The sequence below is a fragment of the Sturnira hondurensis genome, unplaced genomic scaffold (assembly GCF_014824575.4).
Source record: "Sturnira hondurensis isolate 20B ecotype Veracruz unplaced genomic scaffold, ASM1482457v3 Scaffold0000460, whole genome shotgun sequence".
Classification (NCBI taxonomy): domain Eukaryota; kingdom Metazoa; phylum Chordata; class Mammalia; order Chiroptera; family Phyllostomidae; genus Sturnira; species Sturnira hondurensis.
In genome coordinates this window covers 2017815-2041637 of record NW_028073091.1, presented here as the reverse complement: position 1 = coordinate 2041637, position 23823 = coordinate 2017815, and the positions used below count along the sequence as shown (strand labels likewise).

Genomic DNA, 23823 nt, shown 5'->3' with positions numbered 1-23823 from the left:
GTCATTTCTGATTTGTCAGAAATGGCCATTCCAAACAGACTGGGAAGTAGAGATAATGACTAATAAACCATGCTGTACTCCCAGTTACCATCAGGAGGCTCCTACGCTTATATTCCTGTCAAACCCTTGGACCTGGATAAGCCCCCATATGCACACCTGGGGATTAGGCAACCTAGGAGGGATGTCTTCACCACTCAGTGCAGTCCAGGGATCAGTCCACCTCTCCCCTTTGCGCCTCAAGGAGCGGGAGCCCTTGAGGGGCAAAGAGGAGGGGATGTGGTCAGAGGTTTGTGGGTTTTACAGAATTGGAATTCTGTGTGCAGTGAGTGTGTTCAGTGCAAAGCTGGAAGTCACTTATACAATAGATACCAAAGGGGGCACTTGAGGAAATCGGCGCCACTGTCACCCACTCTGGGGAGGAGGGCCTTGTGTAACATGGCTGCTGCCCAAAGCAGGGCCCAAGAACGTGGCCAGGCGTTTTCTGCTTTTAGTTTCATGGTAAGCAGATTACAGAGAACTGGGGACACTGGAAACAAAGAGAAGGTCCGAAAATACTCCCACTCTGCTCTTACCACAGCCTGATTCTCGCCATTTTGCTTTGCTGAGGGTGACTTTCATTAAATCCCAGCCTGGTGACTCACCCTTACCCTAACTCCCTGAGATCTGCACAACCTTTGTCACCACCAAACAGGCTGTCTTGGGATGTCAGCATTTCTTCCTACTATAAGTGACTGCCCAGTGAGCAATTCCAAACTCATACAGGCAGCAAGGTTTCGGATGACTCTCTGTGGGAGCCTGAGGGTGCTGGATGGCATGTTGCGACTGAGAATAGAGTTCTTTGTTAACCTGCCTTTACTTTGTATTCTCTGGAGAAATATTTTTATTTTTTTATTTTACTTTCTATCCTCACCTGAGGACGTTTTTTCATTGCTTTTAGAGGGAGGGAAGGGGTGGGGAAACAGAGAGAAACATTGATTGACTGCCTTTTTGTACACACCTGAACTAGGTGGGGTATGCACTGCAACCAAGGATCTAACCTACAACCTGCATATGTGCTCTGACTGGGAATCGAACCCATGATCTTTTAGTCTATAAGACAACACTTGCACCAACCGAGCCACACTGGCCAGGGCTCTCCTGAGAAATATTTTGAAAACAGTAGAGAGAATACATTTTTACAGAGCAGAGGTGCCCCTTCCTCTCACCAGGCTATCAACACATGCTCCTCTGTGTGTCCTGTGTGTGCCTATTCACACATCTGCAGTTGCCAAGCCTGTGGCTGCCCATAGGCCTGGTGTCTACAGGGCTTATGGGGTGTGGCTCAGGAGGAGCAGCTCCCAGGACAGAGTTGTTCCTGGCAGAAGGAACAAAGCCTGTGTTGTGCAGTAACTGTGCATGGTGCCCTATCTGTGTGATTCTGTCTCTGAGGAGCTCTGCTGAGGGTGAACTGGAGGGTGGGTACTTTCCTCCTGTGCAGGGGTCCTAGAGTGATATGTGTACTCCACTCTGAGACATGCTTGCCACCTACAGTGCTGCTTCACCTGTGCCAGCCATGCTCCTGAGAATCTGCTGGTCTGGTCACAGATCCATGTCCCTGGGCAGCTGAGTGGGAGGCAGGCCCTCTGCTTGGGAGGACCCCTGTATCTCAGGGATACTAAATCAGGGCCAGACCCTATACCTGAAAGGGTCCATATGTGTTAGGGGTGTTGAATCAGGGGCAGTCCCTAAGACTGGGAGGGACCCCTCACCTTAGGGATGCTGATGGGGAGCAGGGCCTTTGCCTAGGAGAATCCCCTCATTTTGGGGATGCTGAGTGGGGGGCAGGCCCTACACCTGGGAGCCCAGTAAACCATGTGTCCGTTTTCTGTGAGGGGATAGGACAGACATGCCCTGCCTATCTGTGATGGGTTTAGGGGGACACATGGGTGCATGAGGGGTGTGATGAGGGCTGATGGGGCCCACTGGGTCCCCAGTAGCTCCCTGGGGGACAGATTCCAGAAGGACATCTTTCAGGGTAGTGGGGGTTCTCTTTAGCCCACACAGCACTCAACAGGTGCCTCCCCATCAGATGGTGCTTCATGCTAGCCTGGGCATCCTTACCTGTCACATGGACATGAGACGAGTGCCTCACTCTGCCACTTGAAGGTCTTTGGTTGTGTTGCATACTTCTGTGCCTCTAGGATGTAATGTTTAGAAGATGTGGATAGGCAAAAATAAAATAAAAATCACCCCAATCTTACAGAAAAAGGGAGAGGCACAACCATAGTTAAGGTCATGCTATGTATGATGTGATATGTGAAATGATGCATGCCATGATGTGTGATGTGATGTGGTTTCACATGGCAATGTAATGTAATGTGTGGCATGTGACACATGGCATGGTATACAGTACTGTGTGCTGTAGTAGGCTTTTTTAGGTAGGGCCTCGTGATATGGTTGGTTTGTCCCTGGCCATTGTGCAGGTTTGGGTCAGCCTTCAGTCCTTCACTTATCATTCAGTTATTTATCTCACTCTTCATTCTTTCAGCCACTTGCTCCTTCATTTATTTATGCACTCACTCTTTGTTCATTCATTCACTCCTTCATTCACTAATTGTTCTCACCCTTTGGTTGTGGAGCATCCTCATACTCTGCAGGGAACTATAATCCCTGCAGGGTTTCCTGCCCTTTCTTCTGGGGCTGCTGGGTTTCAGCAAAGCCAGAGGCTGGAAGGTGAGATAAGCAGATGTTGGCTTTAGGTGTTAGAACTGATCTCATTGCTGTGTTTAGTGTAGCTTATCTGCCAGGTGTGGTCACAGCATGCTTGCAGGTGAGCAAGGCAGTGTCCCAGCAGGGCTGGCCCCTCTCTGTCACTCTGATAGAGGCCCGCTTGTTTCATTCAGACCCCCACACTGCCTCCTCCCTTGTTGTACCCTAGGCTTTGGGATGCTCAGATTGCTACACATTTGGAGGCAGTAAGAGCCAGCCTGGCTGGGGTTCATGTCTGACCTGTCACTTGCAGAGGTGTTGAGCCTCACTGAGCCTCAGCTTCCTCTCTGTAAATGGGCAGCATGCACTTGTTGACTCATAAGGGTGAGCACCAGGGGCAGAGGTTGCCTCAGGGTCATCTTTGTGGGCTTGGTGAGTGGCTGTCCAGTAGGTCATAGCCATTAGTAAATGTTTGCCTGAGGGAGAGATAGATGTAGGTATGGAGGGTCTGATTCCTCACCTGCCAGGGTGTGAGCGACAAGGAGGGCCTCCCCACTCCAGCTCTGCTCACCCTGAACACATGATGTCAGACCTCAGAGTTGTTCTTAGGCCTCTGGTTATTCCCATGTGTTGGAGGTGATACATCACAGGTACAGGTGGAAAAGTCCTTGTGGGATGCCAGACATATAGCTTCTCTAGATCTTAGTCATGAGATGGGGAGGTGGCTTTACCACTTGGGGAGTGAATGCACCTGCAGGGAGGAAGCCCCACTGAGCACTGGCTCTGTGCTGGATCAGAATTCTGTTCCATTCCTAGAGAAGGACAAACATACCATCTTCTCATAGGAGATCAGGGCAAATGGGGATGGTTATGCTTCTGCATCGGCACACCTGGGGAGACCTTCATTGTAAAGCTAGACAGCTGGAGAGGGCAGAGTGGAGGGTGATGGAGAGCAGGGTAACTGGGTTGGCTTCCTCATTGCACTGTGTGTTTGTTATTTTTGGTAATTATTTCATCACATACTTGCATATCCATCTAGTGGTAATGTTAACAACTGAGATGTTGTCTCAGATGTGTCTGCTCTGTAATTGGACAAACCATTCTTGGAGCTCTAAGCTTTGGGCATTTGAGAGTTTGTACTTAGAAAGCCTATTATGCATCTCTTTATGGTTTTTTTTTAGTGGTTCACTACAGATGACAGTGTGTATCCTTGATTATTAAAGTCTGGTATAAGCTTGTAGGTCTTAGAATGTTGAACTCCATCTACTCCCACCCTGTCTTCTGTGATACTGCTTCTGTAATGTACCTTGGTGTGGTTTTGTTTGTTTTAATTTGCTTGGGGTGTATAGCATTTCTTAAATCTATGTCTGAATTTCTTGACAGATTTGTAAAACTTTGGGGCGTTATTTTTAAATATTACACTTGTTCCATTTTTTATGCCCTCTTCTTCCCAAACTCCATTTGCACATAGGTTGAATCTTTTCATTGTATTCTATAAAATTTTTAAAGTTTATTTTATTGATTATGCTATTGCAATTGCCCCACTTTCCACCCCTTTGCTCCCCTCTGCCTGATACCCCCCTTCCCTGCATCAGTCCCCCCTTAGTTCATGTCTGTGAGTCATGCATATAAGTTCTTTGGTCTCTCCATTTCCTATACTATTCTTAACCTCCCCCTGTCTATTTTGTACCTAGCAATTATGCTTCTTATTCCCTGTACCTTATCCTGCATTCTCCCTCTTCCTCCTCCCTACTGATAACCCTCCAGATGATCTTCATTTCTGTGATTCTGTTCCAGTTCCAGTTTTTGCTGTTTGTTTTTGTTTGTTCTTTAGATTCAGCTATTGATAGTTTTGAGTTTGTTGTCATGTTACTCTTCATAGTTTTTTTATCTTTTTCTTAGACAAATCCCTTGAACATTTCATTTAATAAGGGTTTGGTGATGATGAACTCATGTAGTTTTACCTTGTCTGGGCAGCACTTTATCTGCCCTTGCATTCTAAATGACAGCTTTATTGACTAGAGTAATCTTGGTTGTAGGGCCTTTTCTTTTCTTTTTTTATAAAAGATTTTATTTATGTATTTTTAGGGAGAGGGAAAGGGAGGGAGAAAGAGAAGGAGAGAAACGTCAATGTGTAGTTGCCTCTCATGCATCCCCTACCTGGGACCTGGCCTGCAACCCAGGCATGTGCCTTGACTGGGAATCAAACCTGTTACCCTTTGGTTCGAAGGCTGGTGGACCAAATGTACTGAGCCATACCAGCTGGGTTGTAGGTCTTTTCTTTCATCATTTTGTATACTTCTTGCCAGTCCCTTTTTGCCTACAAAGTTACTTTTGAGAAATTGGCTGATAGTCTTATGGAAATTCCTTTGTAGCTAACTCTGTGCTTTTCTGTTGCAGTCTTTAAGATTTCTTCTTGCCCTGGCTGGTGTGGCTCAGTGGATTGAACACCAATTTATGATCCAAAGGGTCGCTGGTTCGATTCCCAGTCAGGGCACGTGCTTGGGTTGCAGTCCAGGTCCTCCCAATTGGGGCATGCAAGGGGCAACCACATATTGATGTTTTTTCTCTCTCTTTGCCCTTCCCTTCCCCTCTGTCTAAAAATAAACAAAAAAACTTAATTTCTTCCTTATGTTCCAAATTGTTTATTTGAACCTTGGCTTCCTTCCCTTCATCATTGGTTCCTTGTGGATTTTTCTTTATTTCACTCAGTGTAGCCTTCATTTCTTCCCTTATGCTTTTGCTATATTCAATGATTTTTGTGAGACTTCTTATCACCAGTGTTTCGAACTCTGCATCTCATAATTGGCTATCTCTGTTTTGCTTAGTTCTTTTTCTGGAGTTTTGTTTTCTTCTTGCATTTGGACCATATTTCTGTATTTCCTTGATTTGGCAGCCACCCTGTGTTTTTTTTCTTATTAGCTGGAGCCGCTTTGACTCCCTGTCTTAGCGCACCTGTTAAGTTGTATTCAACTATGAATTCACCAGTGTGAGGCAACTTGCTTCACTGCTTTGTGGCTCTGTATTTGGAGGAGGGTTTGGAGAGGGGACAGTGCTGCTGAGCTTCCTCAGCACTCCGTGTTTCCAGTCACTTCACCTCCTTCCTGTATGTGACTTTTGCCCCTCTACCTGCTGCCCTGATGGTAGTTCCCAGAGTGGGTGGGTTTGCATTTGTTCTCGGACCATGAGGACCCTTTAAATGGACTCTCCTGAGAGATCAGCAGTTTCTCCCACCTCCTCAATTCCCACTGGTTTTTACACCTAGAAATTATGAGGTTTTATTTTCCTGGTGCTAGAATCCTGGGCTGTGCCATCTAGCCTGGGACTGTGATCGCCTGCTCCCAAGATATCCCTCCTGATTTTGTCCACCATGTGTGGATTGTGGCACAGCCTGTTCCAGCCCCACTGTGTCCTCTCTGCCCTGGCACCCTGGCTCCACCCTGGCTTCCTGTCTCCACCTCTCCTGTCTGTCTGGATGAATGTGGCTTATTTAAATCCTTTGTTGTTGGACTTCCATACAGTTTAATTTTCTGGCAGTTCTGGGTGTTTTTTGTTTTGAGGTAAGTTGTGATCTTTATGGTTATGTGAGGAGGCAAAGTGTGTCTACCTTATGCTTCCATCTTGACTGGAAGTGTTCTATAAATTTTTCACCCTCTTTCTCGTCCATTTGTTTCTCCATGTCTCACTCTATTTTTTTTATTGATGTGTCTTCCAGTTGCTGATCCTGTCTTCAGCTATGTCTGACCTACTGTTAAACCCATATATTGAATTTCCAATTTCATTTCTTAGTTCTAGCTTTCATTTGATTTTTATTTCACAGGTTTTGGTTCTGGTGATATTATCTATCTTATTATCTATTTTCTTGACCACACTAATCACAGTAATTTAAAGTCTGTGTGTGATAACTATGATATTTAGTTATCAAACCTCCCCTTTGGGGGGTTTGATACTATTGTCTGTTTTTTTTTTCATCTCTTGATTTTCTACTGGTTGCTTTTGTCTCCTGGTCTAGAGTAGAAGTCTGGGCATTACCCAACTCCTCCCTTCCTCAGCAGACCCTGTCTGACTGTGGAAACTCTGTCCACCATCTCAGCTTTTAGTCTAATGCATGGCACTGGAGGTCTGAGACAGTGCTGTCCTGTAGATATGTGATGTGAGCCACATGTGTAATACTCAGTTTAATAGTCACATTAGAGTGTTAAAGAACTGCCCTGGCTGGTGTAGCTCAGTGGATTGAGCGTGGGCCTGTGAACCAGAGGATTGCTGTTCGACTCCCAGTCAGGGCACATGCCTGGGTTGCAGGCCAGTTCCCAGAAGGGGATGCACGAGAGGCAACCATGCATTGATGTTTTTCTCTCTCTCTCTCCTTCCTTTTCCCTCTAAAGGTAAATAAATAAAATCTTTTTTAAAAAGTGTAAAAGAACTGGTGGAATTAATTTTTTAAAAAATTATATTTACTTATTTTTAGACAGAGGTGAAGAGAGGGAGAAAGAGGGAGAAAAACATCAGTGTGTGGTTTCCTCTTGCGCGCCCCCTACTGGGGACCTGGCCTGTAACCCAGGCGTGTGCCCTGACTGGAAACAGAACCAGTGACCCTTTGGTTTGCAGGCCGGCACTCAGTTCACTAAGCCACACCAGCCAGGGCTGATTTTAATGATATTCTTTCTTTAATCAATATATCCAGAATATTATCTTTTAAACATGTAATTAATATTATTGGTGAAATTCTTAAAAGTTCCTGTTAAAATTACTACATCTTAGAAATCTCGTGTGTATCTGACACTCAGTTTGTACTAGCCATATGTCAAATGATCAGAGCTATTATCTTGGACTATGTGACTCTAGGAGAGAATGTGCTAAATGTGGGGCTCCGAGCTGGTGGCCCATCTCCTGCATGTGCACTGTGTGTGTACTGTCTGGTCTGGGTGGTGACCCCAAGGCTCTTACTGGGGAAGAGCCAATTTGGGGAAGAGCCAAGAAGTTAATTCACAGGATTGGGGCAGATGTGAGCTGCAGGGGCTTCCTTCATCCTAGTCTGCCCTGGGCCTCTTTGGCCTTTTGTGGCCCTGATCACGTGGGCTGGTTTATCTGTCAATGGCCCTCGCTTTTTGCTATGCACCCCGGCCCAGTGCCTGGCCCAGAGAGACACTCCCCTGTCCTGTACCCTGGTGTAGTACCTGTCCCAGGGGGACATCATGGATGTTTAGTCCAGGCAGCATCTTCACTCAGACACACACTGGCCTGAGGCCATCAGTGGCCAAAGCCCCTGCTTCCTGGCCTGTGAGGTCATCTTAGATCTGTTGGTGGGATTGTTCAGGCTCCCCAGGTCTCTGAACATAAGAGTGAGGTCTAGGCGTCTTTTGTGTGGGTGTAGGGCTTGGAGGACTTGGCCAGATAGGGCCTTTTGCAGCAGGAGGCATCAGGGTCCCCCTCCTCTCTGTTCCTGAGCATCCAGAGGGGCAAGTCTGGGCTTTCACTGGGGTGGGAAGTGTGTGGGTGAGGGCAGTTTGCTTTTTGGGGGTGGGTCCACAGAATTTAGTAGATTGTCACAAGGACTTTGCTCCCCTGGGGTGCCCCAGTCTTTGGACCCCTGCAGCAGCAGGGCAGATGCTTGGCAAAGGAGGGCCTTTTGACTAGCCCCACTCCAAAGGGGTTGACCTGTCAGCAGCCTGGCCCTGGGGGTGTGGGGTATTGGCTGTCCTGTTCTACCTCTCCATAGGCATTGGATGATCCTTAGTTGCAGTGTTTGTCTTTGTTGACCATGTCCATGGTGCGTTTACATCAATCTTTAGGTGTCCCTCTGGGGCAGTGGCCTGGGGTGAGGTGACCCTTTCTAGAAACCAAACGTGGTGTGGTCATCACAGGGGTGGTGCTGACCAGGCTCTGTATGCTGGGCTTTGGGGCCACCCTAGGTGAGTGCTGATGCTCTTGCTTGGGGAGGTCATAGGCATCCTCTTGGTAGTCTGCTGAGGGAGTGGCTAGTGGGCATGCTCTTTACTGCTATTCTTTGCATTTCACACCTTGATGACATGCTGCTCTGGACCACTGGGGGTTATAGCAGATGTGTCCTAGAGAAAAGCCAGGCCCTCCTTGACGCCACCATCCTGTGTGGTATCTGTCACCCTGGCCTTGGCAGTTTCTCTTGTGCCAACTGAGATGGCCTGGGTCAGAAGGAAGCCTTTTTCTACCATGACTGTCCCTGTCCTGGACTGTCTTTGGAGTTGGTTCAGGTCTGGCCATGCCTGTATGGTACCTGAGGTCTTGGGGGAGGTTTCATGGGGTAGAGGGCCTGGGAGTGGGTAAGGGAGAAAGACTTGGAGCTGCCCATCTTGCTCCTGTCCCTAGGGATGCTAGTGGTGTGTGGCCATATCTCTGAGCAAATGCTCCTTCAGCCCCCACAATCTGCCTGCTCCCGTACAAGTGGTACCCTCCCTGCACTACCTAAGTCCTTTGCCCTTTCTTGGGCTCCTCGTTGGTCCATTCTGCTATGTGGTAACAGCTTCTGTTGGCCTCCAGCAATGGTCCTGTCTGTACCCCTTGAAGAGTGTGGTGGGCCCTGCCCTTACCTCATGGCTCGGGTGGGGGTGAGTCAGAATCATTCATCCCAGGGGTGTCCAGCACAGAGGGTCTGTCCCTACACTAACCCGCAGCACTCATGTCAGGGATGGAATCTCCTTGATGGGCAGGCAGGGGGCACACTGCCCCTACCCTAAATTTCACTTCATGGTTAACCCCACCCAGACCCCGGTGAAAGCCTGGGGATGGGTGTCACGGTGGATGGGGTGACAGACCACACTGTGTTAATAGAACCTGAGGAGGCTCTGTTGGTGCTGCCAGTTGGTCCTGAAGCATCACTTGGGGTTGGGGCCACACTCAATTGAGTCTAGAAGGCTCTGCAATGTAGCATAACTGGTTCCTTTCTCCCATCTGCCAGCTGAAGAGCCCAAAATGAAGAGGAGTGGTGTTGGGCAGCCTCATTCTGGTAATAAGGTTCACTGTGGAGGACATGTGAAGCAGTTGGGAGAGATGTATGTTCAGTCACATTTGTTCTCTGGTCATCTGCAAACTCCTGATTTGTCAAGGGAACTTGTTCCAGGAAAAGCTGACTCGGGCTGTGTGACCATAGGAAATAAAGTGGAATTCCAATAAGTACTGTCTTACAGCAGAGAAGTGTGCTAAGGGGGTTGATAATAGACTTTCAGGAAAACTGGTACGTTAGATCTGTGGGAGAGGAAGCACAGATCTGGAATGCAGTCTCATTCATGTGTTTGTAAAATGGCCAGAGGGACTGTCAAATTCTATGGGAACCATTTCAGAACATTAAAATAATGTCAGTATTTACAAAATGCTGGAGGTTATGTCCTTTGTAACTACTTAAACTTATGACAAAATAGTACAAACCCCAGTGTGCCCCTGGAGAAGGCACCTAGTTTTTTAGTCGTTCTGTGTGGCAGTCAGGGCTGGCCTGCCTGCTAGATGCTGGTGGCTTTGCCTTTAGAGGGAAGAGCAGGGGTCCTAGTATGGCCTTAAAGAAGAACAAAGTTCCCTTAAAGACACTAGTTTTGAGTGATTTGTGCCCCTCCCCTTTTTAAAGATAGTATTTGTGAGAGCTATAAGGGGCCAGAAAGCAATGTTCAACTGTCCTCCTCACAGACTTACAACCTTGTTAGTTCCTGTGACAGGACAGATGTGTGTTGGAGTGCTTTACCCTCCCTGAGCCACCTGTCCACGGAGATTTACCCTTAGCCCCTGCCCAGCGGGAACTTCCTCAGATGCACCACCTCAGACCAGGTTGTGGGGTGGGGGGCATGTCTTATGTGGTAGCAATGGCTGGAGGACTACTTGTTTGAATAATGATGCCTTTAAATTAAATGTAAACTAGAAAAAGCATATACCACTCACCTGTGATTTCACATATTTTATTGTTCAGATGAGGTTAAAGAAAGCACTTGGGTTTAAAAGAAGTGACTTTATTTTTAGAACTGCAGTAAATACTGGAGCAGGTCACAGTCCAGAAGTGTGAGACATCACACTCTGTTTAAGTCTCTCTGTTGGTGGCCTTTGGTGGGAGCTCAGTCCTGAGAGGGGTTGGGACAGCTCCTTAGAGCTGCTAACCTGCCTGCTGTCCCTGTGATGCTGGCACCTGAGTGACATGAACCGCACTTGGCCTGCTCTCCCCTGATCTCACACCTGTATGCAGGATACTTCCTCCCAGGATTCCTGCCCTGCCCTTCTCCCAGGCCACAGGAACTTTTTCTCTGGCCCAGGGGTATTGCTGGCTGGCTTCTCTCACCCATTTCTTAATTGCTTGTTTATCTGCTTTCTGGGCTGCCTGTTCCCCATTCCTACTCCCCATGCCTTGGAGGGCGCTGTGCCCTCTCCATCGGGCCAACCTGTCTCTAGACCCCCATTCTTGGGCCGACTCCCATCCATGGAGCCCCTGTCCTGGGCCTACTCTGTCCTTCAATTCCTTGTATTGGGCCAACTCTGTCCCTGGAGCTGCTTGTTATGAGCTGACTTAGTAACTGGAGTCTTACTCTGGGCTGATTTCCCTATGGAAGCTTCAAGGTCTCTTGAAGCTTTTTTTGTTTTGATTTATGACCTGATGGGGCTGGTGAGAGATCCCAGGCCAGTGTGTTACCCCAGATTCTATGTTCCTTCTGGCTGCTTATTATCCCTCTGCCCTGTGTGTGTGTGGATCTCACCTTTCCCTAGCTGGACTTGGAGTCTCTAGGCAGTTCTGTCCTCGTGTGTTGGTTGGGATTTGCCCTGCTGAAAGGAGATGGCTACAGAACCCCACTGAGAGCAGGGGGAGGACTTCAGCCTTCACTGGTGGGGCTGTTAGTGCAGAGCTAGTGGCTCCTGGGCCGCTTGGGAGAAGGCCTTCAAGTCCAGGGCTGTTTCCTCTGACCACTCTGGCTACCTGAGGGGTACCATCTGGGACTGGGTGATATTTGCAATGAGCTGGGCTTTTGTCCTGTAGGAGATGAATGCCTGCGATGTCTAGAATGCTTTCTCCTTTGTAATCTGATTGGCTCTCACTATCTTTGGGGGAATAGGAGCCACTAATTCAGGTAGCAGCAGAGCTTGTTGTCAGGGAGGCTGGTCTAAGTGACCTGCCCACTCTGTCTGGGTACCTGAACCATCCCATAACAAGTCCCTGAGAACAGCCAGAGCCCCCCTTCTCACTGCTGCACCTCTAGAACAGTCTGATTCTGGCAGGATTGGAGGGTCCTGCAAGGGTCAAGAGCTGTCCTCCTGCCCTAGTTCATGACCTGTAGCCACCTCAGCACATCAAGTAATGAACTTATCCCACAAGCATTGGCCCCGGCAAATTGCTGAGGTAGCTCTGCTCTGTGGAGTTACTGATCTCATGGGACCAGCCAGCGATCCACAGACAGTGAGAAGGGCTTGGGCCGGCCCTATGAGGGGAGTGCTCTGAAGACGCACCAACTGACCTTTTAAATTATCAGCAGTGTGTTACGCAGTTAAAAATAGCCTGGTGGCTTAGAACATAAAAAGAGGTCTGTTTCCTGCCATCCACTGCCGCCTGCACCCCGCCACCCACCCACCCCACCCCCACCACTGAGCTCTAAGAGGCACTATCTGAAGATGTGACTTTGTTTGATACCCACATCTTTGTCACTATTAGCCTGTACCTGTCACAGAAAATGAGACCGTAGCATATACAGGACACTTTCCTCCCCTCTTAGTCGTTAGTTATGTTGTTTATATAACACAAACCTCTTATTCTGAAACTACAGTGAAATCTTTTTCTTAACTCTTGATTGGTGCTGAAATACTAGCAAAAACAATTTATACTATAAGTGATTCTCTGAATTTCCTCTAGAATCAGTGACCAGACCTTTGGAAGGGAATTGGAACTGAAATGTCATTGTCCAAAGACAGCTGTCCTGCTGGGAGTGGCACCAGGAACACCCTGCATCCTGACTTCCTTTACTGGTTTCTGCCAAGTTCAGCTGAAGGCACCCCTTGTCGCACTCCCTCTGCTGTGTTATGACAAAACACTCCTTCCAGTGAGTGTTTTGCCTGGGGTGCCAGAGAATCAGATTTGAGTTTTCCAGTGTCTGAGAATCAGTCCTAGAGTTGACATTTGTGGGTTTGACATCTGTTTGGCTGGATATAGAGTCATAAGTGACTCTAGGTCAGAGTCAGCACTTTGAGGAGGCTGCCTTATTGGCTGTGCACCTGTGATTGTTGATGAGACCTCCCCACCAGCCCCTCCTCCTAGGTGGGCAGGGTTTGTCCTCAGCCATCAGGAATCTGAATTTTGCTGGAACTAGTCCAGTGGTGGGTCATTTTTCATTTACTCTTACCTGGCTGGGGCGCATACTTTTATTTTAAATAAAGAGTTCTGCTCTCAGCACAAGGAAATACTATTCTACTCTTTACCTTTTCCTTCCTGATCCCTCTCCATTCCTCTGAACTCCTGTTATGTGTTGTCAGGACTTTCAGCTGGTTTGCTGTGTCTTGATGTTGCTCTTCTGTTTCTCACATTTGGTTTTTGGAGGTTTTTACTTTATTTTTTTTTTACATTTGAAAAGTCAAGCACTAATTGATATACAATAAAACACATTTTAAGTGTACAAGTAGTTGTACACATGGGTGTGACTGTGTACGACTCCTCTTTTATTTGTGCCTCCCCCACTGCAGAGCCCAGCACTGTTCTGGTTTCAACCCCACTGTTAGTTCTGCCTCTTCTGGATTTTAGGGCTATTGCAAGTGGAACTGCCCTGAGCCCCAGGTACCTGTCTTCTGTGGCTTCCTGTTTCTTTGTCATGGGTAGGTAACCAGTAGGGTAGCTGGGCCCAGAGCTGGATGTAGACCTGCCAAGGCTTTTTTGAGGCTTCCAACACTGCACTTCCACCTGCACTTCCAACAGCCTCATGACAGGAGGGCTTAACTTCCCCCACTATGTGGCAGTTGGAATGACCCTTTTTATTTTATCCAGCTGGTGGGTGTGAAGTGGGATCTTGTGATTGTAATGGGCATTTTCCTGGTGACTCAGGATGCTGTGCACCTTTTTATGTTTATTGGCCATTTCTGCATCTTGTTTTATGACACATATTCATTCTCCTTTTGTTACGATTGAGATATAGGAGTTCATCTCTATTCTGGATCCAGTCCAATGTCAAATACATGTATTGGGAATAGTTTTTCCCAGTTGGTGCCTTGGCTTTATTTTCTTGAGTTGAATGTGTTCTCATGTTTTCATCTAGATTAAACATTGACTTTTTGTACTTCAGGTTTCATTGGATACAGAATATCTTATTTTTAAAATATTGAGCTTTAATTTGAAAGAGCTCTTGATTGTTCCTTTTTAAGTAGAAGTTTGATCTTATGTGTTTCAACCTCTTAGATCTTTAGGAGGACTTAAACTGCATGTTTTTGAAGTTGTCTTTGTCCTGGAATTATTTTTTTTTGCAGGAGAGGGGGGGCCCGCCAAGGCCCCCAGCTGTGCCAAGGTTCTCCTGGTATTCCTTTGCCCTGTTGGTGATCATGCCATCTGGTCCCACTTGTGCATGGAGAGGCCAATGAGGGTTTGTGGTAGGTGGGCCTGGTGAGAGGTAGAGAGTGCCTAAATGGTTACAGTGCCACTCAGGATAAAATTCCTTAACCAGATGACATCATCATATCCTAGGGTCCCCCTCTCCTCTTTGGATTGGTTGAGATCTGGCTTAATGTCCTTTGGGGTCTTCTGCAAGGACCCCAGGGGTCTAGGCCTATGTTTCTTTTTAGCTCTGATTTCTCCCTACGTGTGTCCAGATGCACCTCTTCTGTCTTCCTGCAGCTCCTCAGAACTTCCCAGGCCATGTTCAGTTGTGTTTCTGTTTTTCCTGGTGGAGGTCCTTCCAGTGGGAGAACCAGGCATGTGCTGCATGGGCTCTGGGGGCCTCTTGGACCAAGACAGAGGTGACAGTGGGGGTCATGTGCTCAAGATGGGGAAAATGCTGTGCAAGGGCATTAGGAGGTGAGGTTCACCTGGGAGATGAAGTTAGAAGTAGCAGTAGCAAGCTGCTTGGACAGAGGAGATGGAGGCCTGGGTGGTGGCAGATGTGGGTCAGGGTGCAGCCTTAGGATCAGGGTGCTGGAGTGTGTTCAGATTGTGCTAAAGATATTGGGCGCAGATGGCCCCAGGGCCTGGAAATGTGTGTCATGTCCTTAGCTCTGAGGTGGGCTTGGCTGGGACTGTAGTCTTCCGTCTTTGCTCTTGGCTTTGATCTCTCTCCTGGTTTTCTGGTTATCCACCATGGTCATGTGTTCATGAAGGTGTCCTTAAAGTCACGTGTAAATTCTTTTTGCTAACCTTATTGTATCAGTAGGTGTGTTATGAGTGAGGCCTCAGACGTTTTTAGGGAAGAAGCATTTTGGTGTTGCAGCGGGTTTCGGGATTGCTTTGGCATCTGGAAATCTTTTTGATGAGCTGCCTGTGTAGGGTGGGGCTCCTCAGGGTTGGCCCCTCCCCTGTCCTCTACCCAGGGTCACCAGGTTCTATGAAAGGCTCTGCAGGTGTCCCTCTCAGCTGTGTGTGTATCTCTCTAGGACCGGAAGCTAACCAAGCTAGAGCGACAGCGGTTCAAGGAGGAGGCTGAGATGCTAAAGGGCCTGCAACACCCCAACATCGTGCGCTTCTATGACTTCTGGGAGTCCAGTGCCAAGGGGAAACGGTGCATCGTGCTGGTGACTGAACTGATGACTTCTGGGACACTGAAGACGTGAGTGCATCGCCTGCGTGGACAGCCAGGGCCTCAGGGTGGGTGTGGCTCAGGGTATGCAGTGCATGATAGCTGGGTGGTCCTTCCTGGTTTTTGGTCAGCACTCCTCTCTCACAGGGTGTCCCTTTTTGCGTGATAAGTACATGGCCCACAGCAGTGGGAAGTCCTTCCTTACTCGAGTAGCTGGTGAGCCATGCCCCTACCCCCAGGTACCTGAAGCGGTTCAAGGTGATGAAGCCCAAGGTGCTGCGTAGCTGGTGCCGGCAGATACTGAAGGGGCTGCTGTTCCTGCACACCAGGACACCCCCCATCATCCACCGGGACCTCAAGTGTGATAATATCTTCATCACTGGGCCCACTGGCTCTGTAAAGATTGGCGACCTAGGCCTGGCCACCCTCAAGAGAGCATCCTTTGCCAAGAGTGTGATAGGTAAGCTCACCTTTCTGAGGCTTTACCACCCCCTTCAGCACCCCCATTCCCCTCAGCCTGGCTTTCACCCTGCATGGCCTGTGTAGATCCTTGACTATAGGCCAAATAGTGAGGCTGGCTGGCACCTGTAGGGCTGTGGGCACTCAGAAGTAGGAAAGAGGCCTGAATGACAGAGGGATTCTGGGACTGTGGCTGGTGATGCTGGAGCTGGCCTCAGCCGGTGGGGAGGTGTCCCCCAGGATGTGAGGTTGGCAGAAGAAGCCCCCAAGGTGCTTGGGGCCTGGAGTGACCAAGTGTTTTGATGGGCAGGACCTGGGCTTCCATTAATGCTGGTTTACTGCATATTTTTGCCTCTGCATTTTCTTTCTCTGTAAAACCACTCTATAGCCTTCCTGGGTGGGGCCTTTGGCTTGTGGCTGCAGTTAGGAGTGGAGACAGGGTGCATCTAGTATTGTGTGTGCTGGCCCCAGCAGGGGGTCCTAGCACATAGTAGGCACTCTTCGTCCATGGGGTTCAGGGCCCCGACAGTGGGCCCTTTTTTAAAAAAATATTTATTTATTTATCTTTAGAGGGAAAGGGAAGGAGAGAAGGAGAGAAATATCAGTGTATGGTTGCCTCTCATGAGTCCCCTGCTGGGAACTGGCCTGCAACCTAGGCATGTGCCCTGACTGGGAACCAAATCGAACCACATTCGTGTGGTTCGTAGGCCCGCGCTCAAACCACTGAGCTACGCCAGCCAGGTCCCCTCCTGGCTTTTTTAAGACAGCACTGGGAGGGGTTTTAGGGAGCTGTTTATGGAGTTCAGGACATCTGAAAAACACCAGTGTGCTGCAGGGTATGAAGGCTCCAGTGTGGCACTAAAAGACATCCCAGAGACAGCTGTGTAAACAATTTGATATTTATATATTTTTTAAAGTTTTATTTATTTTATTGTTAGAGAGACGGGAAGGAAGGGAGAAAGAGAGGGAGAGAAACATCAATGGAGAGAGAAACATCCATCAGTTGTCTCTCGTGCACACCCTGACTGGGGAATGAACCTGCAACCCAGACATGTGCCCTGACTGGGAATCGAGCCAGTGACCTTTTGCTTTGCAGGATGATGCCCAACCAACTGAGCCACACTGGCCAGGGCTCCATGTGCTATTTTGCATCTATTTCTGTTTTTGTTTTTTTAAAAACTGGGGATCTGAAAATCTTCCAAAATCAACAGAGAAGTTCAAAGCAGCCTCATTGGAATGGATTCTCCTCTTTGCAGTTAGCTTAACAGATGCTCAGTTGGACCTCTTTTCATAAAAGGATTCTGTGGTTATTAAAGCCAAAGTTTGTTACAGAAAAATTTGAAAACCTACACCAGTGTAACTAAAGGAAAATCAGCCGTAATCCCACCTGCTAGATGAGTCGTTTTGGTTACTGCTTGTGGTTTTATACAGGTTAGGTCAGTGTGCACACACATCGTATATATTTTTTATTTTTACTCAGCCTATCACAAGTCTTCATGTCCTTAAAAATTCCAAGTGAATATTATTTTAACCTTTTGCTCTTAAAAAGCACAAACAGTTTCTACCTTAGTCTCTCCCCGGTGCCTGCCAGGTGACTGGCACCTGTCCAGCTACCCCCAGTTCATCATCTGTGCTGCCTGACACTGCCGTGGGGTGTGCCTATTGGGATACTTGGGACCTTTCTGAATTTCTGCAGTTTTTAAAAAGATTTTATTTATTTATTTTTAGAGGGGAAGAGAAGGAGAGAGGGAGAGAAATATCAATGTATGGTTGCCTCTTGTGGGTCCCCTGCTAGGAACTGGCCTGCAACCCAGGCATGTGCCTTGAGTGGGAATCGAACCGTGATCTGAATTTTTGCAATTTAAACAGCCCTGTGGAGACTATAATTTTTTGTCTGTTCTGGGTTGTGGAGGGAGGGTGTACTGTACTGGCTGTGTTCTGCCTCCTTGATGAGAGGCACCTTCAACATTTCAGACACAGACCCTGTTCCTGGGAAATAATAGTCCCCCACTCTGTGGCCTGATTCAACCCCAAATCAAGAAGGTCTAGGGGGGATTTTGGAAACTTCTGTCCAAAGAACACTACTATTTGAATCAGGATTCCAGGACTGATGGCATGGAATGTGTATAGGGGAGGAGGCAGGAAGCTTTAGGGTGTGAGGAGCAAAGGAAGCTTCTGGATCCATGACCACTGACCCTGCATCTGTTGCTCCTGGGCGCAGGCACCCCTGAGTTCATGGCACCCGAGATGTACGAGGAACACTATGACGAGTCCGTAGATGTCTACGCCTTCGGGATGTGCATGTTGGAGATGGCCACCTCAGAGTACCCCTACTCAGAGTGCCAGAATGCTGCCCAGATCTATCGGAAGGTCACCTGTGTGAGTCCCTGGCCACTGAACTGGCTCTGTCTTTGTGAAATCACAGCAGCTGTGTGAGGAAGGGGACAAGGCCATTTCACAGACGGTGAAACAATGGTGGTCACTCAGGTCTCTGAGCTAAACGTAGAAGCCACACAGCAGTAATAGTAAGATCGGCTCTAGGGCAGTAGCCAGAGGCTGTAATTAGGGGCTCACATTGCTGCAAGGCTAGGGCCCCTGCCAGGTGCCCAGGCTACCTGTCCCTGGAACCCCTCCTCTGGGTCATTTGGGGGCTGCTGGCTTTTCCATCTTCTGGTATGTCCCCAGAATTTAGTTGGCCCTATTATCCTGTCCTCCCTGTACACTCGTTCTGCTTGGTGGGGAGCACAGAGGGAGTGTCCAAATCAGGAGAGCTGAACTGTGGCTTTTCTGGTCCCTAGTCTGTCACTGTCTGTCTGTGCCCCTAGCACTAGGTTCTGTGGCCCCAAGGTCTTGGCTGTTTGAGTCCAGACCTCTATGTACCCACATTGCTTCTGTATTGTCCCCCTCCCTGAAGCTCACAGCTTGTCTTTCTTTTTTGGTTCTTAATTCTGAATTAGTGGTCATTTATTTGCTCTGAGCGCCTCTTGCATGCTGCTGAGGTTTTGAGGCAGGAAGGCAGGGTCCTTGGTTGGAGGCACTATGGGTGTGGGTCAGAGACCCACAGACAAGTATGCAGCTCCCAATGGTGCTGGCAGGAGAGGGCGATGTCTTTCAGAGGGGTGGGGAACCTGAGGGATGTCAGGGCTCCACTGGCAGGCCTTGGAGGTGTCAGTGCTGGCATGTGGGAACAACAGCCTAAAGACCCTCCTTCTGGTCTCTCTGCTGGCCTGGGGAGACAGGAACTGAGTCCCTGAGCGTGCCCCTCAGCCACCCTGGCTCTCCTAGCAGCTCCACTGCCCCTCTTCAGGCTCCCAGAAGCTAGGCATGGCCAGGGTCTTGAAGCTTCTGTGTTGCCCATGTTGGTTTGGGCAAAGCAAGGCACAGCTAAACCCTTCCTCCTCCAGGAAACCAGATGGGAAGCATGTTTTCTGATTCTCAGTGGGTCTGTCCTCTGTTCAGAGACACCCTTGTGCTCCTGCCAGCAGCGTACTCACTATGTATCCACAGCTGGTCCAGCCTCCAGCACATGCCCCTGATCCAGGGGCTTTGGTTTTCCAGAGAGTTCTATGACAGTGCATGCACACACTTTTCTGTGCTTATAGTTCCTCAGACCACCTGCCCCTGTAGGGACACTGGCCCTTCTTCCTGGTATATTTAAGCCTATTTTTCTGTTGGCTTTAGTGGAAAAGCACAGGGGACTCACCTTAAAGTTTTCTGTGTCTGCTGCAGACTCCCTTCCATGTCGGACACAATACAACTTCCGTTGGTTACAGGCACGGATCCTGGGGATTGGGATTTGGTGGGTACAGTGGGGCCATACCTGGGCCATGGGAGTTGCTGGGGATTCTACACTTTCAGGTCTGCCCCTGGGCTGCCCTCACTCATTGTGGGAAAATGTGTGCTTCCCATTAAAAAAGAAATCAAGGGAGCCCAGGTGCTTGCAAGGGAGGAGTTTTGCTGAAGAAAGAAAAACATGATGGTTTAGTCCTCAGTGGCGTGTTTAAAATGTTTAAAAACCAGGTGCCCCTCAGGCAAACCCTCTCTCCTAGCAGATGACAAATAAACACTGGTCTAGCCCCTGTTTCTGGAATCCCTTTTGTCTGCCAGTTCTCCTCCCCCCAGGCCATCTCTGGTCAGTGTGGATGCTTGGCCACACCCTGGCACCTCGTGCTACAACGTCATCTGGCCTGGTCACTGACCAGGGACCTGAATGGTAGAACTGTGCAGCACAGTTGTTTGCAAAAGTCTTGAGCTACCAGGCCTTGGAAGTCAATCCTGCTGTGGCCACAGTGGGACCAGAGTCTCTGGTGGCCCTTTGTCAGTAGCAGTGACTATAGATCACATCCTCAGCACCATTGAACAAGGGTGTGGTGGAAAGGCTGGCCATTTTCTCCTCAGGCTTCCAAGACCCTCTTGGTGGCACTAGAGGCCCTAGCCTCCAGCACACCCACCCTCCCTCACCCCACCTCCTCCAAGCATCAAAGTGAGCAAGTGTCCCCAGTCTTTCTTCTCCAGACTTCGCTACAACATTCCCTCCACCCTCTAAGCCTCCACCTTCCTGTCATTTTTTTCTTTAGGAGTTAGTGGGAGGTGAGTAAGAAATCCCTTGTAGAGGCCAGTTCTGTGTCAGGTGACCCTGCACATCTCATCTTCAGGGCATCAAGCCGGCCAGCTTTGAAAAAGTACACGATCCAGAAATCAAGGAGATTATTGGGGAGTGTATCTGCAAAAACAAGGAGGAGAGGTGAGTTCCAAGCGTCACTCAATCTGGAGTGTTTCTCCCTCTGAAATCTTTCCAGCTTGCCTGTAGGGAGCTTTGGGAAACAGGCTGCTTCAGGCCCAGGTGCTTGCAAGCCAGCTGAGCAGTGCAGTCAGTGGGAAGCCCCTGCAATAAGCAAAGTCAAAGCTTCTTTGACTTTGGGGACTACCCTGGAGGCCCCTTCTCTCCTTTGCTGGCTGCTTCTTGCCTACCCTGCCTAGAGTGAGGGGTTCATGGGCCCTGACTCTACCCCTTGTTTTTCCTTTGTGCTGTCCCTGGTGGACCCATTCATTCTCCTGGCCCGCAGGTACCCCCATGCCCAGGCTTCCCAGTGTGTCTTGTCCCGCCCACTCTCCTTGACTCCAGGCAGCATATTCCACCTACCTCTGTCTTCCCCATCCCAAACCCCCCTACAGGTTTTCATGTTCATGTCAGTGCCACCAAAACCAGCCCTTACTTCCTTTGGTGGCCACTGGGAAACTAAGCATGTATTTTGAGCTTTCTTCCCTCTTTCTCAACCCGTGCTTCTCTTCTCCTGCCTATCCTTCACCCTCTCATTCGTCTTCATCTTCCACCATCTCTTCCTCACCCCATCATGTGCCCTTCCAGTCCTTGCATACCCAGCACATGGCCACCCTGGTCACTGTCTCCAGCACTGATCATTATGTTTTTCCATAGCCATCATCTCTCAGGCAGGGGCCCTGTCCTGATCTCTGGGCATTTTCTCCTACCCCCTGCAGGTTATCATGTTTTATTTCTTAAGGAAAAATACTAAAAAATTGTGAACTGTAACCCATATCAGAAAAATACTAGAAGAACCATGTAGGGCCAAAGAGTCCTCACAGCCATCCCTGTGAGATCACCTCCTAGCTCAGGTCCTACAAAATCCAGAGACCATGACCTTGGCCCCTCCCCAGGTACCCCACAGCATTCATTTGTCGGCCTCACTGAGGGTGGCCTCACCCAGTATCCACCTTTCATGGTGGTAGCCATCACCAGGTGCGGGCCTCTGGAGCTCAAAGCTCATGGTGACCACAGATTTGATTCTAGAGGGAGCAGTTTGTGCCAGAGACAGGAACTAGTGTTTGAGATGCTGGTTTGGGGGCAAAGTGGTTACTGCGGCAGCACCCAGAAGCATATCTTTCCTCAGGAGCTTCCAGAGAATCCCCTGAATATGGGCTACTGGACTCTTGTGAGTCCAGTTCAGTCTTAACAGAGCCAGGTATCTTTGTGACAACTGTGTTTACCAGCCTCTCAGCAGGCCTGTGTCTCTACAGCAGAGCCTGGTTTATAACCCTTCTCTAGATTCCCTGAGTCGGTCACCATGGACATGTTTTTGTAATCAGGGAGAAAAGTCTTAAGTACTACGGAGCGAGATGTGTTTTCTCCTCCCCCAGGGGTTAGGGAATGCACATGTAAACTGTTTTGTGCCCCCTGGGGGGATAGAGCATGACCAGCAGGTGGTACAGTCATAACTTTGTGGAAAGAGCTGGGTGGGTCTCAACCCTAGCAACCATGCCCAGGTCCCCCTACCAGGTATGCCCTTCAGCTGCTCCCTCCCCAGGTACCAGATCAAGGACCTGCTCAGCCATGCCTTCTTCGCGGAGGACACAGGAGTAAGGGTGGAGCTGGCTGAGGAGGACCATGGCAGGAAGTCCACCATTGCTCTGCGGCTCTGGGTCGAGGACCCCAAGAAACTGAAGGGCAAGCCCAAGGACAATGGGGCCATAGAGTTTACCTTCGATCTGGAGAGGGAGACACCAGACGATGTGGCACAGGAGATGGTAATGGGGTACTTGCTGGTGGTGGGTGGTGGGTGGGCTGTGCAAATCGTGGTGCATGCCTTGAGTGCTTGTGGTTTCCAAAGATTAGGACAAAGTCAGAAAGGGTATGTGGCTCCAGTGAGAGGGCAGTCAGAATGAGGACCATTTGCCTAGTGTATCTGTGAAGGACCGTGTAGTTTGGGAATCCCCTGCTGCCTAGATTCAGGAGCCATGTGAGCACAGACCTCCTCAGACCTGGAGAGGCCCAGGGGACTTTGGTATATCAGAAATGACCTGTTTTGACCAGATTCTTGCTGAATTTGCATAAAAGTGGGCCTTTGAGTTTTATTTTGTTTTCAAGTGGAATTGTGGCCTCGAAGGCCCAGAAGGAGCAGGACTATAGGGGGTGTTCAGTGTCACTGAGAGAGGAAATATATCCACGAGAAATTAACAAGATTGATTCCTCGGAAAAACTGAGCAGAAGTAAAAGCCAGCATGGTTACTGTCAAGAATGTGTGCTTGGGTGCGCTGTCATAGCAATAGGAAGTGTATGTCTCTCTTCCTCTTTTTGTAAACATATGTTTTATTGAATATGATACATCTACCAAAAGTGTACACAAGTCACAAGAGTATGGCCAACAGATTCTTCAAAACTGTACTTCTGGCCTTGAGTGGATTTTAAGAGTAGGAAGTAGGCCAGATGCTGGAGGGTGGTCTGGAAAAGGTGTGGTGAGGGCACCCATATAGCTATATAGCTCCTGTGGGCAGCAGGTCTTCCTGCTGTTTCTTCAGGCCCTGATCAGATGAAGAAACAGGCTTGCCATGCCATGTAAGGTGTAGGAGCCATAGACCAAGGGTGGGTTGATGGGCTTATTAGGGCTCAGACATATAGTGGCGTGAGGACCCATGGGGCTTGGTAGTATGGTAGGTCAGTGTGGGATGGAGTGGGTGTTGCACGGCCAGTCAGGGCCCCAGCTTCCACCAGACAGCGGCCTGTGCTCCTACTGGCCTGGCATTCACAGTGTGTGTGACGTCTCACTGATGTCCTGGAGCCCAGGCCAGGACCACCCTGTACCTTTCCAGCTGTTGGTCCCATCCCTGCTCCCAGAAATAGACACATACTATAAGTGGGTTTAATGAGTCTTTTAGCTTTGTGCTTCTTGCAGAGTCTTCTGTGGCTTTGCTTGGTGTGCTGTTGAATTGCTCTGTGTTTACTGAGAGTTGCATTAAGGTAATTATCGGCACAGCCGTTCTGTGAATGTAGCACCACAGTTTCTCCTAGTGCTGCACCATGATCACTTCCCACTCTCTGCTGAAATTTAAAGCACAAACAAAAGTGACGAACAAGGAGCTGTGTAGGCCAGTAGCCTGTAAGCCAAGGTTCAGGAGTATGGGTTATGTGCCATGTCCTGGAGGGACCTCAGGCTGGGGGGGCCTGGCCAGTAGT

General features: G+C 48.9%; 1 protein-coding gene across 12 annotated transcripts in view; it reads left to right on the top strand.

Annotated features, from left to right (window-relative positions):
• The window catches only part of WNK2 (WNK lysine deficient protein kinase 2), a 140877-nt gene that overhangs the window by 17882 nt on the left and 99172 nt on the right, over positions 1 to 23823 (top strand). For all 12 annotated transcript variants that reach the window (XM_037041319.1, XM_037041366.1, XM_037041347.1 and 9 more), the window contains exons 3-7: positions 15253 to 15425; positions 15635 to 15855; positions 18076 to 18233; positions 20510 to 20598; positions 22178 to 22397. In XM_037041319.1, the coding sequence (XP_036897214.1) occupies positions 15253 to 15425; positions 15635 to 15855; positions 18076 to 18233; positions 20510 to 20598; positions 22178 to 22397 (861 nt within the window). The remainder of the gene's footprint in view (positions 1 to 15252; positions 15426 to 15634; positions 15856 to 18075; positions 18234 to 20509; positions 20599 to 22177; positions 22398 to 23823) is intronic.